Source organism: Rousettus aegyptiacus, unplaced genomic scaffold, assembly GCF_014176215.1.
Source record: "Rousettus aegyptiacus isolate mRouAeg1 unplaced genomic scaffold, mRouAeg1.p scaffold_m13_p_16, whole genome shotgun sequence".
NCBI classification, from domain to species: domain Eukaryota; kingdom Metazoa; phylum Chordata; class Mammalia; order Chiroptera; family Pteropodidae; genus Rousettus; species Rousettus aegyptiacus.
This window is the reverse complement of record NW_023416291.1, coordinates 37,284,348-37,299,340: the sequence shown is the minus strand read 5'-3', so window position 1 is coordinate 37,299,340 and position 14,993 is coordinate 37,284,348. Positions and strand designations below refer to the sequence as shown.

The 14,993-nt window shown below is 48.2% G+C and overlaps 1 protein-coding gene across 1 annotated transcript; it reads right to left on the bottom strand.

Moving 5' to 3' along the window:
- Nucleotides 1-101: 101 nt before the first annotated feature.
- On the bottom strand, nucleotides 102-7,985 carry DDX39A (DExD-box helicase 39A). The gene is made up of 11 exons (XM_016162122.2): nucleotides 7,879-7,985; nucleotides 4,047-4,258; nucleotides 3,788-3,915; nucleotides 2,904-2,996; nucleotides 2,369-2,552; nucleotides 1,552-1,670; nucleotides 1,080-1,211; nucleotides 880-989; nucleotides 634-778; nucleotides 357-504; nucleotides 102-256 (listed from the first exon to the last, which is right to left on the bottom strand). Exons 2-11 carry the CDS (start codon nucleotides 4,252-4,254, stop codon nucleotides 240-242), a joined length of 1,284 nt encoding a protein of 427 aa, XP_016017608.1. The 5' UTR covers nucleotides 4,255-4,258; nucleotides 7,879-7,985; the 3' UTR covers nucleotides 102-239.
- Between the last annotated feature and the right edge of the window lie 7,008 nt (nucleotides 7,986-14,993).

The following is a 14,993-nucleotide window of genomic DNA, read 5'->3' as shown; positions in this document are numbered from 1 at the left end:
GATAAAGAAAGTGGCTTTGTTGGCTGGCTGGGGGCTCCCTGGCCAGGCCCAGTGCATTTGTGAAATGCAGAAAGACAACTAAAAAACTGGTGGATGGGAGCCAGGCTTCCATAATAAAAATTTATTCTTACACAAATCTACAGCTTTTAAACAGTAAAAAGAAAGGCCCACTGTTGCCTAAAAAGAGGACTGAAGCAGCACATGGGAAGCAGGGTGGCTCTGGGCCGTCAGGCGCATGGTTACCGGCTCTGCTCAACTGTAAGACACACATGGAGAAGTCGTCATTGAGAGAGGAGAGAGAACCCACCCACACCAGTCCCCCGCCCTGCCCTGCCCCTCTGGCCCAAGCCACTTACTGTATGTGGAGATGTCAATTTCTTCAGGAAGCTCTGCCACATTCACTTCAAACCTGTCCTGAACATCATTGAGGATTTTGGCATCATTCTCATCAGACACAAAAGTGATAGCCAGGCCTTTGGTGCCAAAACGACCCGCACGGGCCACCTGCAGGGAGAGAAAGAAGCCGGGGTCAGGCCACAGAAACACAGCCTGGGGATCTGAGGACAAGCTGGGCCAGGTCCCCACCCAAAGAGGGGACCATCAGGGAGGTGACCTCTCTGTGGGACCACTCACCCGGTGGAGGTAGGTGTCCGAGTCCTCGGGCATGTCATAGTTGAAGACGATGTTGACTCGCTCAATGTCCATCCCTCGGCCAAACAGATTGGTGGCCACCAGGATCCGCCGCTGGAAGTCCTTGAACTGCTGATAGCGTGACAGGCTGGGTGCAAGAGGAATAAGAGGTGCCGTCAGATATGAGGTTCCTGGGCAGGACTCCCTCTCAGGCGCCTGCCTCCAGCCTTCGGGGGGTCATGCACTCACCGTTCCTCCTGGGCCATGCCCCTGTGGATGGCAATGGCTGGGAAGTTCTGCTCCACGAGCAGCTGGGCCAGGGCCATGCAGCGCTGCACTGACTTCACGAAGATCACCACCTGCCAGAAGAAGGCAGCTAAATCAGGGGCCTGAATCCCCACGTACCTTCCAAAGACCCAGAATCCTATGACAGGCAACAGCAGTGTCACCTGATTAAACTCCAGCACATCCAGGAGGTCAAAGAGCTTGCGATTCTTCTCACTGTCCTTGAGCTTGACATAGTACTGCTGCAGTCCGTGCAGCGTGAGCTTGGTCTCGTCATCCACAAATACCTCCATGGGCTGAGGGAAGGGGAGTGGCAAGGGGCTGGCAGGGCTTATTCCTGGGCACCTCACCTGCCCAGAACCTTCCAGGAGTGATGCCATGTTGTGGTGCTTCCCAGAGGAGCTGCTGTACCCAGTAAACATCTCTCCCAACAGCTGGATCTAAGCTGTGGTCTGGCTCAGGTGTGGACCACGCTCAGCTCCCAGTCTGACGAGACAGAGGAGAGAGGGCTCCGCGGCCTGTCAGCGTTGCTGTGCCGTGAGGGCAGTGTGGGTGTTGGGCACCAGTTCGGGGCCCAGGCCCGGGAGGGCCAAAACTGATCCACTGAGGTCTTGGCCACCACCTCGCCCTACTCACGTCTTGCATGAACTTTCTGCAGACAGGCCGGATCTCCTTGCTCAGGGTGGCGCTGAACATCATGCACTGCTTCTCATGGGGTGTCAGGCGGAAGATCTCTTGCACGTCCCGCCGCATGTCTGGGTGGGGAGGGCAAGAAACAGGTGGGCATGAGCGCCTGCCAGCCCACGACCACACCCAAGAGCAGGCCCAGCCCCTCCCAGCCTGGCACCACGATGAGGGCAGTGAGCGAGGAGAGCAGGGGGAGGGGTGAGTCCCCGTGCCTGGTGCCTGAGGGGCTGGACTCGGGGTGAGCGTGAGCGCAGGCCCAGGAGGAGCTGCAATCCACTTACACGCTGCCAGAGCGGAGCAGCCGTGCCAGCGCACCTCGAGCCACACTTCAGGGAGGGGAGCCTGAGGCAGAGATAGCCACTGGGGTGAAAGCTGCAGCTGCCTTCCAGGATACAAGCCCCATCTCCCACCAGCACTGTCAGGGCTCACTGAGAGCAGGCAGGGGCTGAGAACCAACCCAGCAGGCAGTGAGGCCTCAGCAAGCCTAGGGCTGATGTGTATACGTGCTGGATGGTGGCTCATTTGGGCCGAGGTCGCACTCAGCTTGGGCTCAGGAGTGGCAGGTCACAGTCAGCCAACACAAGAACCTTCCCTAAAAGTATTCGCAGAAGACCCGTGTGCCAACCGCCCACTTCCCTACTCTGGGGCAACCTTTGGCCTGCCTTGTCAGGGCCTACCTCGCTCTGAAGTCTGAGCAGGTGCTAGTGGGGAGGGTGAGGCTGGGTGGGTCTCCAGCAGCCCCCACGGACCTGGTGAGGACACTCACCCAGTTGCTCCAGCATCTTGTCACACTCGTCCAGCACAAAGTGCTTCACATTTCTCAGGTTGAGGCTCCTATTCCGCACGAGTGCCAGAATACGGCCCGGTGTCCCCACCACAACATGGGGACAGTTCTTCTTCAATACCTCTTCATCCTTCTTGATGGAGAGGCCCCCAAAGAACACAGATACCTATGCAGGTGGAAAGGAAATCACTTTTGCCCATATAAGGGCTGAAAGCTCGTATTCCCACCCAATGCCACTGGCTACCCGACCCGCGACCCTGCCAGCTCAGGCACCAGCAGCCCCCAATGCCCCAGGTCTCTAGAGGCCTGAGAGGCTGGGCATAGCTCCACTGAAAAGCAGCCCAGGGCTGGGACCAACACAGGCCTCTGGGGCCCATGCATAATTCATCAGGCTTTTAAGAAGCATAAACCACCACAAACCTCAAAGGCAGCCACTGCAGCCAAGCTTGGTAAATGCTGGCTGGGCCAGAGAGGTTACAGAGGACAGGGCACCAGGCCTGGCCCAAAGGTGCCTCACCTTGACACTGGGCATATACTTGGAGAAGCGTTCATACTCCTTGCTGATCTGAAAGGCCAGCTCCCGGGTGTGGCACATGACCAGGACCGTTACCTGTGGAGTGGGCAGGAGAGACTCATGGAAGGCAGCGTCCTAAATCCTTCCCGCCCAAAGCCCATACCCACCAGGCCCCCATCCAAGGGTGCCCACCACCCTCCCCTCCATACCTGGGACCACTAGAAAGCCCGGTCCAAACACCTTCACTTTCTCACAACCCTTTACCCAACCCTGGCTCCCTATATCCTCTCACAGCTACAGAGGCCTGTCTCCCGACACCAGGACCTACAGTAAGGCCTAGACAGGCCCCGCTCTGAGTCTCTGTTCTCCAGCTGTCCTGGCCTTCCAGCCCACACCACTGAGCTCTGCATCCACACCAAGACCTCCCACACCACCCTCCTTCACCATCTACTCTAAGGAATCAAGGACTCGTGCACTCACACACAGCCCAAGGATGCTGCCCCAGCATGACAAGAACAGACACTGATATTCACCTCAATTGTTCCCCAAGACAGTGGAACACATTGTTCATGACATGAGAAGAAAGCTATGGCCTGTCAGCAACGACAGCAGTAACAAAGCCATGTACTGTATAATCCCCTTTCAGAAATGAACAATTTAGAAAGTACATGGTGATATAACAGCCATATCTCTGAATGGTAAAATTATGGGCACTTTCTAGTTTTTTCTCTTGGTTTATCATTTCAAGGGGATTTTGTTACAACTAACTACTATATTTCATTTTAAAAGCCCACTATAGAATGTGGGAACAGAAATTTTTAACAGAAGGAGCCATGGTACCTGCTACCTTAGGTAGCTTGGGACTGGGAGGGAGAGCGCCTGCCCACCTGTCCGTTGACGGGCTCGATCTGCTGCAGGGTGGCCAGCACGAAGACTGCCGTCTTGCCCATTCCAGACTTGGCCTGGCACAGGACATCCATGCCCAGGATGGCTTGGGGAATACACTCATGCTGGACTGAAGGAGAGAGAAAGCATGAACAATTGGAAACCAGATGCTTCCTTTATGCGGGGCCCTCACCAGGTGGCTGAGGGGACCACAGTGAGAGTGTTCAGAGGGCCATGGTGAGGAGGTCCAGAAAGGCGTACCCTCAGATGGATGCTCAAAGCCACAGTCCACTATGGCCCTCAGGAGCTCGGGCTTCAGCAGAAAGTCCCGGAAGCCAGAGCTGTGGATGGAAACGTAGGACCCCTTGACATCTTTCTTGGGGGGTGCTGGGGTGCTCTCTGCGGGAGCCTGGGGCTCTTCATCTTCCTCATAATCCAGAAGCTCGTTTTCCACATCCTGTTCCGCCATGATGCTGAGAACAGATAAGGGAAGAAGGGCCTAGAGAAGCAACTGAGATGCACGCAGGAAAACGCATCGAGGGAGAAGGCTACATGGTGGCTGTGGGCTGTTGATACAGGTCCAAGAGGGACAATGCACTGGAGTCAGGTCTTAGGCGCTGGCTCCGAAAGGCACACCCAGCTGATGAAACTGAGATGGGACATTGTTGGGTGGTCCCTATTTCCCTCACCCCACACTGACTCCAGCAGGTCCCATCATCTCCATCTGGGCAGCACCTCCCAGCTTCGGCCTGTTGTAACATCTCCACCACCTTCCTCCAAGCCACCTCAGCTCCCCCTGCGCCCACACCCACATGCACACACACACCCTCCACCAACAAATGCTTCACTTGTTCTCAAGAGTGATATCCCAATTTCATCCCCCACGGCCCTCAAAACCTTCCTCCTTGGCTTCTGTCCATCCATTCCATGCCACCTGTTTCAAATCACCCTCAACCTTGCTTGGTTGCTCAGACTCATCGAGTCCCTACCCCTAACTTTTACACCCCACTGACACCACTGGAATGGGCTGCTCCCAGGTCTTTGCAAAAACACCTCCTCCTCAGCATTCTGGTCTCAATTCTGATGAACCAGTTCAGACCACCCAGCCTAAAGGAGCTCTGTCCCCATCACTCCCTAAGGACCTCACCCAGTCTGCACGGGGCACAACCCCCGAGAGCTGGAGCCATGGTTGCTGGGATGCTGGAGACCTGCGTTTGAGAGAGCAGTGTCTGCCCACTCCAACTCTCCAGCCCCAGCTCCTCCCACTCTCTGTGGTCTGCACTAGGAAATAATTAAGTGCTCTCATGAAGAGGCCTCCCATTAGGCCAAGGGCCAATAAAAATAAAGCCAAGACGGTAAATGGAATTAATACAAAGCTCGCTCACCTCATGGCTTTATTTAATCCAATACATACAAAATGCCTACTGCATGTGAATGGTGCTACAGGTGCTGACGATACTGTTTTCTATCGCGCGTGCCCCACCCCAGCCTCCAGTCTAGGGAATATTAGAGCTGAAGGAGCCCCATTCCTAAACTGGGTGGAGAGGGTCCTGGGCCCAGTTTCTGGCCCTCCTGTCACTCATTCTTCCATGAGTTCATCTGGCCCTACAGTTCTCAGCACCTCTGTTCTGAGGCCTCCCAAACTTGTGTCTCTAACAGCAATGACTCCCTTCAATTCCATACTCAGTTACCAGCCACCTCTTCCACATCTCCCTTTGGAAGTTAAATTCAAAATGCCCAGGACAAAACCCTCTATTTCTCCCCACAGGCCTGTTTCCCCATCTCGGAAAAGGCAATTCCATTCTTTCAATGGCTGTCTTCGCTCCAATTAGCCAACAAAATCCCACCAGGACGATCAGGCCACTTATCACCCTGATACCTTGCTATTCCCAAAATGCCATCATCTTTCTTTTTTACGTTAGAATAGCATTACTGAGATATTCACATGCTACATGACTCACCATTTAAAGTGTACAATTCAAATGGTTTTTAGTGTAGCTGCAATCATTACCAGTCAGTTTTTAGAATGTCTCACCCCCTCAAACAAATCCTGTACCCTTAACTATCACGCTACCTCCACAACCCCCTTGGCAACCACTAGTCTTTCTCTTCTTTGAATGTGATTCTTTTGGACGTTTCATATAACGAGACCATAGAATATGTGATCTTTTGTGTCTGGCTTCTTCAACTCAGCATGTTTTCAAGATTTATCCACATTGTAGCATGTATCAGTATTTCATTCCTTTTCATGGCTGAATAATATTCTCTTGGATGAGAATACAGTACCACAGTTAATCCATTGTCAGTTGATAGGCACCTGGGTGCCATCATCTCTTGCCTGAATTATGCCAACAGCCTCTTCACTGGTCTCCCTGTTTTTCATCCCCCTAGACCTTTCATTCACTCTCCCCACAGCAGCCAGGAGCCAATACAAGCTAAGACAGAATATCACTCCTGCTAAAAACTCTCCACAGGTTCCCATTCTGCTCAGAATAAAACTCGAGTCCTCACTATGCTATCTGGCTCTACATCACCTAATTCCCATACGGTTAGAACTCCTGTCCCCCATTTCCCTCACTTACTGGCCGCCTTACTGCTGTGCCTCAAACACATCTCAGAACTTTTGCACTTGCTGCTCCTGCTGCCAAGAATTGTCACAAATCCCCCCGCATCCCAAGACCCTAGAACAGGGCCTGGCATATACCAGGTAATCAATCACCCAACAGTAATGGCTGAGTAAATGTAACTAGAATCAAGGCCTCAAGGCAGAGTTTAGAGACTAAAGTAATCATGTGTTCTTATCTTATTCTTTAAAGAAGTCATCTGATACCAGCCTTGAAGATTCACACTGGTAAAGACAGAAAGGGTCATTTCTCAGGCAGCAGGGAAAACAGGAGCCAGAAAAGGTCAGTCCCCAAAGCACCAGGCCATTTTGGGGGAATGAAGAGTAGGACTGGTTGGTTGACACAGAGGCAGAAGATAAGCTTGAAGAGCTGGTTAGGCCCAGGGTGTTCGTACTAGGGAATCTCCCATTAGGCTTTAGAGTTCAGTGACTCAATCAGCATTTGTCTTCATTTGCCCAAGAGCAAGTTACTTATAGTAGTAGTAGTAGTCACCACTCACCAAGGGAAAAGAGGATTAATCAAGGTAGGGGCATTGTTGAGGAAAGGAAATTGTAACCCTGTATAAGGTGGGACCATGCCCTGGGTGATCTGTGGGCAGGAGAGAGCCAGTCTGTTAAGCTGGGTTTCAATCCTGGCTAGGAGGAGATGACGTATTTAAAAGAATTAAGGAGGTTAAATGACATCGTTTTGTTTTGATGAACAGATTTGGGAATATACTGAGTTTAAGTCACAAAATTTTCTAGGAAGTAGCTAGCTGAAATCTAAAGCTCAAAAGAAATTAGATCAAGAGGATTTTGTGGGAGTTAGGATTTGAAGGGGTGATAGTGACTGCGGAGGCCCCAGGAACAAATGGAACTTGGAAGCTGACACCATAAGTGACAACTCAGACACGCACGAGTGCCCTTTCACCCTTAAATCCCAGGGAGGACGATATGTACTTCAGAGTCTGTTCTTTACTGGGGCTTTTTTTCCCCCCTAAATCTCTGGAACTATGAATCTCTATCAAACGCAAAGCAAGAACAGAGCCAGGCGGGGGCGAGGGAGTGAGTCCCTCGAGCTAAAAGAAGCGCATCACGTCTACAAGCTCCTGCCTCTCCCACTGCGGGCTCAGACTCCAACGTCACTCTCCGAACCCCACCCCAGACAGTCCCGAAACGCCTCGAGGTCTCTTCGGACAGGAAGGTCCGGTCCTCTCCCCAAGTCGGGGTCGCCCTGCGAGCCACCCAGACAGCCCATCCCGGAAACCAGCCCCGCACCCTGCGCGCCAAAACCGGCCCGCCCCTGGCGCATGCGCCCCGGCGCCCAACGGCCGCTGCCGGGCGCGCTGGCACCCCAACCACCCTGCCTCCCCACCGTTGTCTCGCGCCCCTTCCTTCTTCTCTCTTCTTCCCCGGCGTCTCCCTTCACCCATTCACCCGCAGGCCCGACGTCCCCGCACCGCGGCCCCGCGCCCCGGACCTGCGGCTCACCTGGTTCTCCGTTCGCCTCCGCGTGCCGTGAGGAAAGCCGACCGACTCCAGTTACCGGTCCCGCGCCTCGACACGAGCTACAACGCTTCCGGCCTCCTGCGTCGAACTGCGGCTGTGCTCACTGGACCGCTGTCTTTTCAGTCAAGAGAGGTGGAAGCGATGATTGGATCCTGTGGAAAACGTCCGAAGGCTATTGGTGGAGAGAGGAAAGAGGGCGTGCCTCTTGCCTTAGGCTCATTGGTCAATCTAAAAGTAGGCGCCCAGAGTGGGCTGGGCTGGCTTTGGCTAGTGCGCTGTCACGTGATCGGCCTTAGCCCTGGGTGGGCGCCGCCATATTTAGTACTGGCAATCGAAGTCGGGGTGATAGACCTGTGGAATTTCACCCTTATGAAATGTGGCCGCTACACTGGGCATAGATCTCAGAGGTTTTGTAGTAACTTCAGTTACCGCCTCCTGGTTCTCCAACGGGGTGGTTCTGAAAAGGTTCTGAGGAGGATTGGAAGCTTGGAATGACTCCAACGTGGAGAGGACATTTTGTGTCGGCAGTGGGAAAGGGGTCCTTCGGGGCACGGAAGTGAGAGAAATGATCATAACAATAGTTAAAATTTTCTGAAAGTCACGTCCTGGGTCAGATGCTGTGCTAGTGTCCCTGCACGTTTAGGGCAAAAGCCCAAACCCAGATGTTTTCCCCTAGTACTTTACCGAAGTAAAGTTTATAATAAAAGAAACATTGTCACCTGGGTGACTATTACTCTGTGAACATACGGAACAGTTCCATCATCCCAAAAAGTTATATGTGCCGCTCTCACGTCAACCATACTCCTTACCACCATCACACTCTTTACTACCATCAACCCCCCACTACCACCCCAGACAATCACTATGTGGATTTCTATCTCTATAGTTTTGTCTGTTCTTGAGTTTTAAATAAATGGTATCATGCAATAGATTGTCTTGTATTTGGCTTCTTTTGCTCAACAAAATGTTTTGAGATTTGTCTATACTGCTGCATATATCAATACTTCATTCTTTTGATTGCTACGTAGTATTTCATTGTCTGACCATATCACAACATAACCAAGACAGTTTTTTCATTCACTTATTGATGGGCATTCGGTTGTTTCCAGTGTTTGGCCATTATGAATAAAGCTTACACAAGTGTTTTTGTGAACATAAATTCACTTCTCCAGGATAAATACCTGGGAGTAGAATGATGGGCTGTAGTTCGCATGTGTATTTTTAATAGCTCATCACAGTTTTCCTAAGTGATAGTTCTATTTCATACTCCCACTAGCACCCTGTGAAAGTTTCAGTTACTCCCAGTCCTTGCCCACACGTGGTATAGTCAGTCTTTTCTCAGCTATGTTTTGATTTGGGGATTTGTGTTATAAGGAAAGCCGGGCAGGGAGGTAAGCAGGTCAGACACAGTCAAACACGATAAATCTGCTCTAGCATTCCAGTCTCCCTAAACCATGATGCAGTTAAAACCTTCCACCACAGTTTTCCAAAGAGGTTCTAGCGTTTATTTAGTGTAGGTTATCATGGGGTCCATGTTTTAGACAACTAATTCAAAGTCGAAGTCAGTAGAGGTATAATTTCAGCCAAAAAGTCCAACGAAGAGAAATCAGTCAATCCAGAGAGAGGCTTGCATACTATAAGGTAAATATTGTATATGATAATTATACCATACACTTACAGATCACCTGCTGTATGCCCAACAGGGCTAGAAAGAGGGTGGGGCATGGAAAAGTTAAAGGGGCACCAAAAGAAAAAGAAAACAAAAAACCTCAGTCATCTAGATAAATATTTGAATGTACTATTTTAAAATAAAAAATAATGTTTTATATCTATGATAAAGTATTTTAAGTAAAGTATTTTACTTTTAAGTAAAGACAAGATCAGTAACAGTGCCACATGGCACCAAGCCATGTTGATGCCTGAGGCAGAAGAAAAAGATGAAGATTACAGATCCTGTCTTTATTTGGATTTTTTGCATTAGTTTTGATTTTTAAAAAAAAATATTTCATTAAAACATTGTGTATCTCGAGTTTTCTGGCACCCAGTTAAATTTTGTGCCTGAGGCAATTGCCTCACTTGCCTCACCCTAGGCACTGCCCTGGTGCTCAGCCTCATTCTGAGAAAGCCAAATATATTTACAGATTGAATTCCTACCCCCGAAGAGGTGCATGAGTTAGCATATCCATTGTCGAGTGGGTAACCTGAGGTCCAGAGAGGGTTATCCTAGGCTCTAGGTACCTCAGCTGCCAGGGATTCAAGCCCAGGCCATCTCCTTCCATTAGATTTGGCTAGCACCTTCCGAAGGTGGAGACAGAGGTCAAAACTCGGACAAAACCAGTCACCAGAAAGAGAGGAGGTGCCCCAGGAAAGCAGGTAGGAGGCTAGCTTGGAGTAATTAGATAATCCGTAATGAGTTGTGGAGGAGGCCACTGAGGCCAGCTGAGTCCAGTTGAGAAGGCTGGGAAAACAAGAAAATGCCCTGACACATCCACCATCTATGTAGCCAGGGGGAGCTTCTACTATTCAAAAAACAAACAAACAAACAAACAACCTCCCCCCCACAAACATTATTAACAAGATTAACAAACATTAGCATTTTTCATATCTGCTTGATTTAGTTCAGAATTATTTTAAGATACAAAAGATTTTAAACACTCCTGCCTTAATGGCTAAAAAGAAAAAGATTTACAGTATCAGGGGTTGGAGAGGCTCTGGTGAGCATATAGAACAGGAAAGTCACTTGGGAAAATGATTTGGCAGTTTGTAATAAGGTTAACCAAGTTTCTCAACCTTAACCCTCCTGCTCTTTTCACGCGATATCATTCTTCGTGGTGGGGGGCATCTGTGTGTTATAGGGTATTGAGAAGCATCCTTGGTCTTGACTCAGTAGATGCCAGTAGCACCCACCTCATCCCCCAGTCGTGACAACCAAAAATATCTCCAGACATTGCTAATGTCTTCCCTGAGGGAGGGGACAAAATCACCCCAGATGAGACCCATTGGGTTAAACAGGTACCTACCTTGTGATTAAGCAATCCTCTTACTTATAGATCTAACAGTACATTAAATACTTTTTTTCCACAAAAAGATAACAAGCAATGAACATTTTTTTATGCATAATAGCCCCAAAGTGCAAATAACCCAAATGTCCATCAACAAGTGAATGGAGAAAGAAACTGGTCCATCTACACTATGGAGTATCACTAGAAATGAAAAGGAATAAGCTATTGATACACACGACATTATGGATGAATCTCAAAAACATCACTAGAGTGCACACTTAAAAAGAGTAAATTATATGGCGTGCGAATTTTATTCCAATAGAAATCAAAACATGTTGAAATGATCCAGACATTAAAAAAAAAAAATTGAAATGATTCCATGATGTATAAAGTCCAAGAAGAGGCAAAATTAATGTAAGGTGATAGACTCTACAAGATGAGGTTGCCTGGCAAAGGACCCAAGTAAAATTTATGCAGTGGGGGAGTGGACCAGGTGGTAGCCACAGGAGTGTATACATATACAAAATTTCACAGAGCTGCACACCAAAAGATCTGTGTACTTTACTATATGTAAATTGTATCTCAATTAAAATAATTAATAATTTTTAAAAAGATGTAACATATTGTAGTAAAGTCACCTATATTTATCTCCCCAACTTCGTTTCCCTCCCCCAATGCAGAAACAACACCCTCAATAAAAATAATGAGACTGAACAATCACTTCACCTGTATTCTGTGTTTTACAAGTATAAATTCATCTAAGCTTCCCAGCAACCCTATGAAGTAGGCACTGCTATTACCTTTCCCTTTTACAGATGAAGAAACTGAGGCACAGAGCAGTGAAGTAATTTGTACTGGGTCACACTGTCAGTGTGTGGTGCTGCCAGGATTTGAACCCAGGTAGCCTGACACTCTCAGCCAGGATGGCAGATCCACTGCAAGCATACTACTCCATACATTTTCACAAACTGGATAGTTTCTGTTTTCTTAGTAATTGATATCAATAGTATCAAACTGTGTCATTTAAAAATTTTTTATTCTATTATTTTCAAATATACATACAGTTTATGAAATGATTCCTCTGATTGCTCTTTCTCTCCTCTGGCTCTCCACCTAGCCATTATATTAATGCCAACTGCATTCCCTATGCCATGCTCTCCATCCCCATGACCATCTATAAATTACTAATTTGTCCTTTAATCCTTCACCCTGTCTTCCAGGCTCCAACTCCCACCCTCTCTGGCTGTCACCAGGTTGTCCTTTGTGAGTCTGTTTTTGATTAGTTTGTTCTTTTCATTCTTTAGATTCCACATATAAGTGAAATCATATGGTATTTATCTTTCTCTGTCTGACTTATTTCATTCAGCACAATAACCTCTAGGTCCATCCATGTCATTGCAAATGGTAGGATTTCATATCTTTTCAATGGCTGAGTAATATTCCATTGTATATGTGAACCATAATTTCTTTATCCAATCATCTGTTGATGGGCATTTAGGTTCCTTCCATATCTTGGCTATTGTAAATTGTACTGCCACGAATACAGGGGTGCATAGATCTTTACAAATTATCGTTTGAGTTTTCTTTGAATAAATACCCTGAAGTGAAAGTGCTGGGTAAAAATTAAAAATATCCATTTTTAATTTTTTGAGAAACCTCCAAACTGTTTTCCATAGCGGCTGTACCAGTTTGCAGTCCCACCAACAACGTATAAGGGTTCTCTTTTCTCCACATCTTCACCAACACTGGTTGTTCTTTGATTTATTAATGATAGCCATTCTGACAGGTACCAGATGATATCTCACTGTGGTTTTAATTTGTATTTCTCTGATGATTAGTGACCTTGAGCATCTTTTCATATGTCTGTTGGCCATCTGTATTTCCTCTTTGGAGAAATAATTGTTCAGGTCTTCTGACCATTTTTTAATTGGATTGTTTGTTTTTTTGTTGTTGAGTTGTATGATTTCTTAATATATTTTGGATATTAACCTCTTATCAGATGTATCATTAGTGAATATCTTCTCGGTTGTCTTTTTGTTTTGTTGATGATTTTTCTACTTGCTTTTTTTATCCCACTCAAGGAGGTATTTTTGACCTTAGCCTTGTTGACACATTTAGTTCTTCTAGTGTCAGAAAAATCTACTCTCATTTCTTTCTCTTGTCCTTACTGGTGGAGACTTGATTTGCAAAGGGCCTTATCTTTGGAGAAACAATCCTCATTCAGTTCCTCCACTGCTAAGAATCTATGGGTGGCTTGCACAGTCCCCAGGGTCAAGTTTGAGCTCTACCCCCACCATCTACGATTTCTGGAGCTTGCCCCCCACTCCAGGTTCATCAGCTCTACAAATCCTAACCATGCCTTATGATGCCAGGTTTGTTCATCCATCTGTTCATCCAGCGGCTTTTTATTGAGCATCTTCTTTGTGCCAGACCCTGTTCTAGGAGCTGGGGACCCAGTAGTGAACAAGACAGAAAATGATCCCTGTCCCCGGGGAGCTGACATCTTCCTGGTCAAGACAGGGAAGAAAGAAAATAGTAGAGTCAAATCTATTTAAATTTGCAAGCAATAAAAATCAAGTTATGTGAGGGGTAGAGTTTGGCAGGGTGGAGGTGGGGCTTGTTTTAGGTGGAGATGCAGTGAGGGAAGACTTCTCTAAGAAGGTGACATTTGAGCAAAGATAGAAATGAAATGAGAAAGAGAGAACACCAAGATGAGGAGAAGCATTGCAGAAACAGCTAGTGCAAAGGCCTTGAGGTAGAATTAGACATGTCTGAGGAGCAGGGAAGAGGCTGTGAGGCCAGAATGGATTGAATGAGGTGTTATGAGGGCAGAGAAATCAGGACATGTCAAGTTCTCCCTCACCCACCTCTAGGCCTTTGCTCCTGCTATTCCTCCTGCCAGATACCCTTTTCCTCTTTATTCACTTTGCAAATTCCTAACTTGTCCTTCACAACTCAACTTCAGTGCCAGCCTTTCTGCCTCCTGCAGAGTGGGGTGGCTGCCTCCTCAAAGCCTCCACAGGCTTGGAATACCTTTCTCCTGACACCTCACACTGTGCCCACTTGCTCATTTCACAGAGAATGAGTGAGCATAGGCCAGACGCTGGCAATTTCGGAAAGGAGTAATACTAAAATAAATAAAACAGGACCATGGGCCAGGTACGACAAGGCATAGAGGTACTTTGGGAAGGTCTCTCAGAGGAGGTGACATTTAAACGGAGACCGAAGTGATCAGAAAAGACCAGCCTTGAGGACATGCTGGAAGGGCATTCTAGGCCAGGGAACAGCCAGTACAAAGGCCCTGAGGTTGGAAATAAGGTGAGAATATTTGAGGAATAGAGAGAAGGCCAGTGTTGCTGGTTGGGCTGAGGGGTGTAGAGGGGGATGTGACTGGACAGATGGACAGAGACCTGACAGGTCCACCTTGTAGACCAAGTGAGGGGTGGGAAGTTTTTCCTAAGAACTCTAGAGAGCTGGGAACAGGTTTTCCAGCAGATAGAGGCAGGGGGTGGATGTGATTTAGGGTTTCCAATGCCCCAGAGAAGACTGAAGAGAGGCTAGAGCAGCTGCAGTTATCATATTTGGTTGACATTGTACGATCGGTCTTTAGTCTCCGAATTTCAAGCCTGGAGTGCAACTCTGTTTCCCGTGCCACCAACGTCCCTAGCGGGCATCGATAAATAATCACTGAGTAAACGAATGCCGGAAAGTTGGAGTGAGAATTTGGCAGGGTTCCTTAGCTCCATCCGGGGAGGCAGCCTGGAATTTGCAGGCAGCAGAGGGCCCATCTCTGGGCAGGATGGCCTAGTCCCTGGGCTGACTCAGCCTTACTGTGCCACATCCTCCCCATCTGTAAAATGGGTGGGCTGGAGAATTAGAGGAAAATACCCTTTCCCTCATGAGGGCAAGGGCCATAAACATCCTGGCTCCATAACTAGGGTGAGGTACTTCTTTCTGAGTCTCAATTTACTCATCTGTAAATCCAGAGCAAAAGAACTAGCTCAAAGGGTTATTTTATTCTACCGATAAATATCCGAGAAATAGCCAGGAGGCCATTGTGACTGGAGGGAGTGAGCAGGTGGGAGGTGGGAGGAG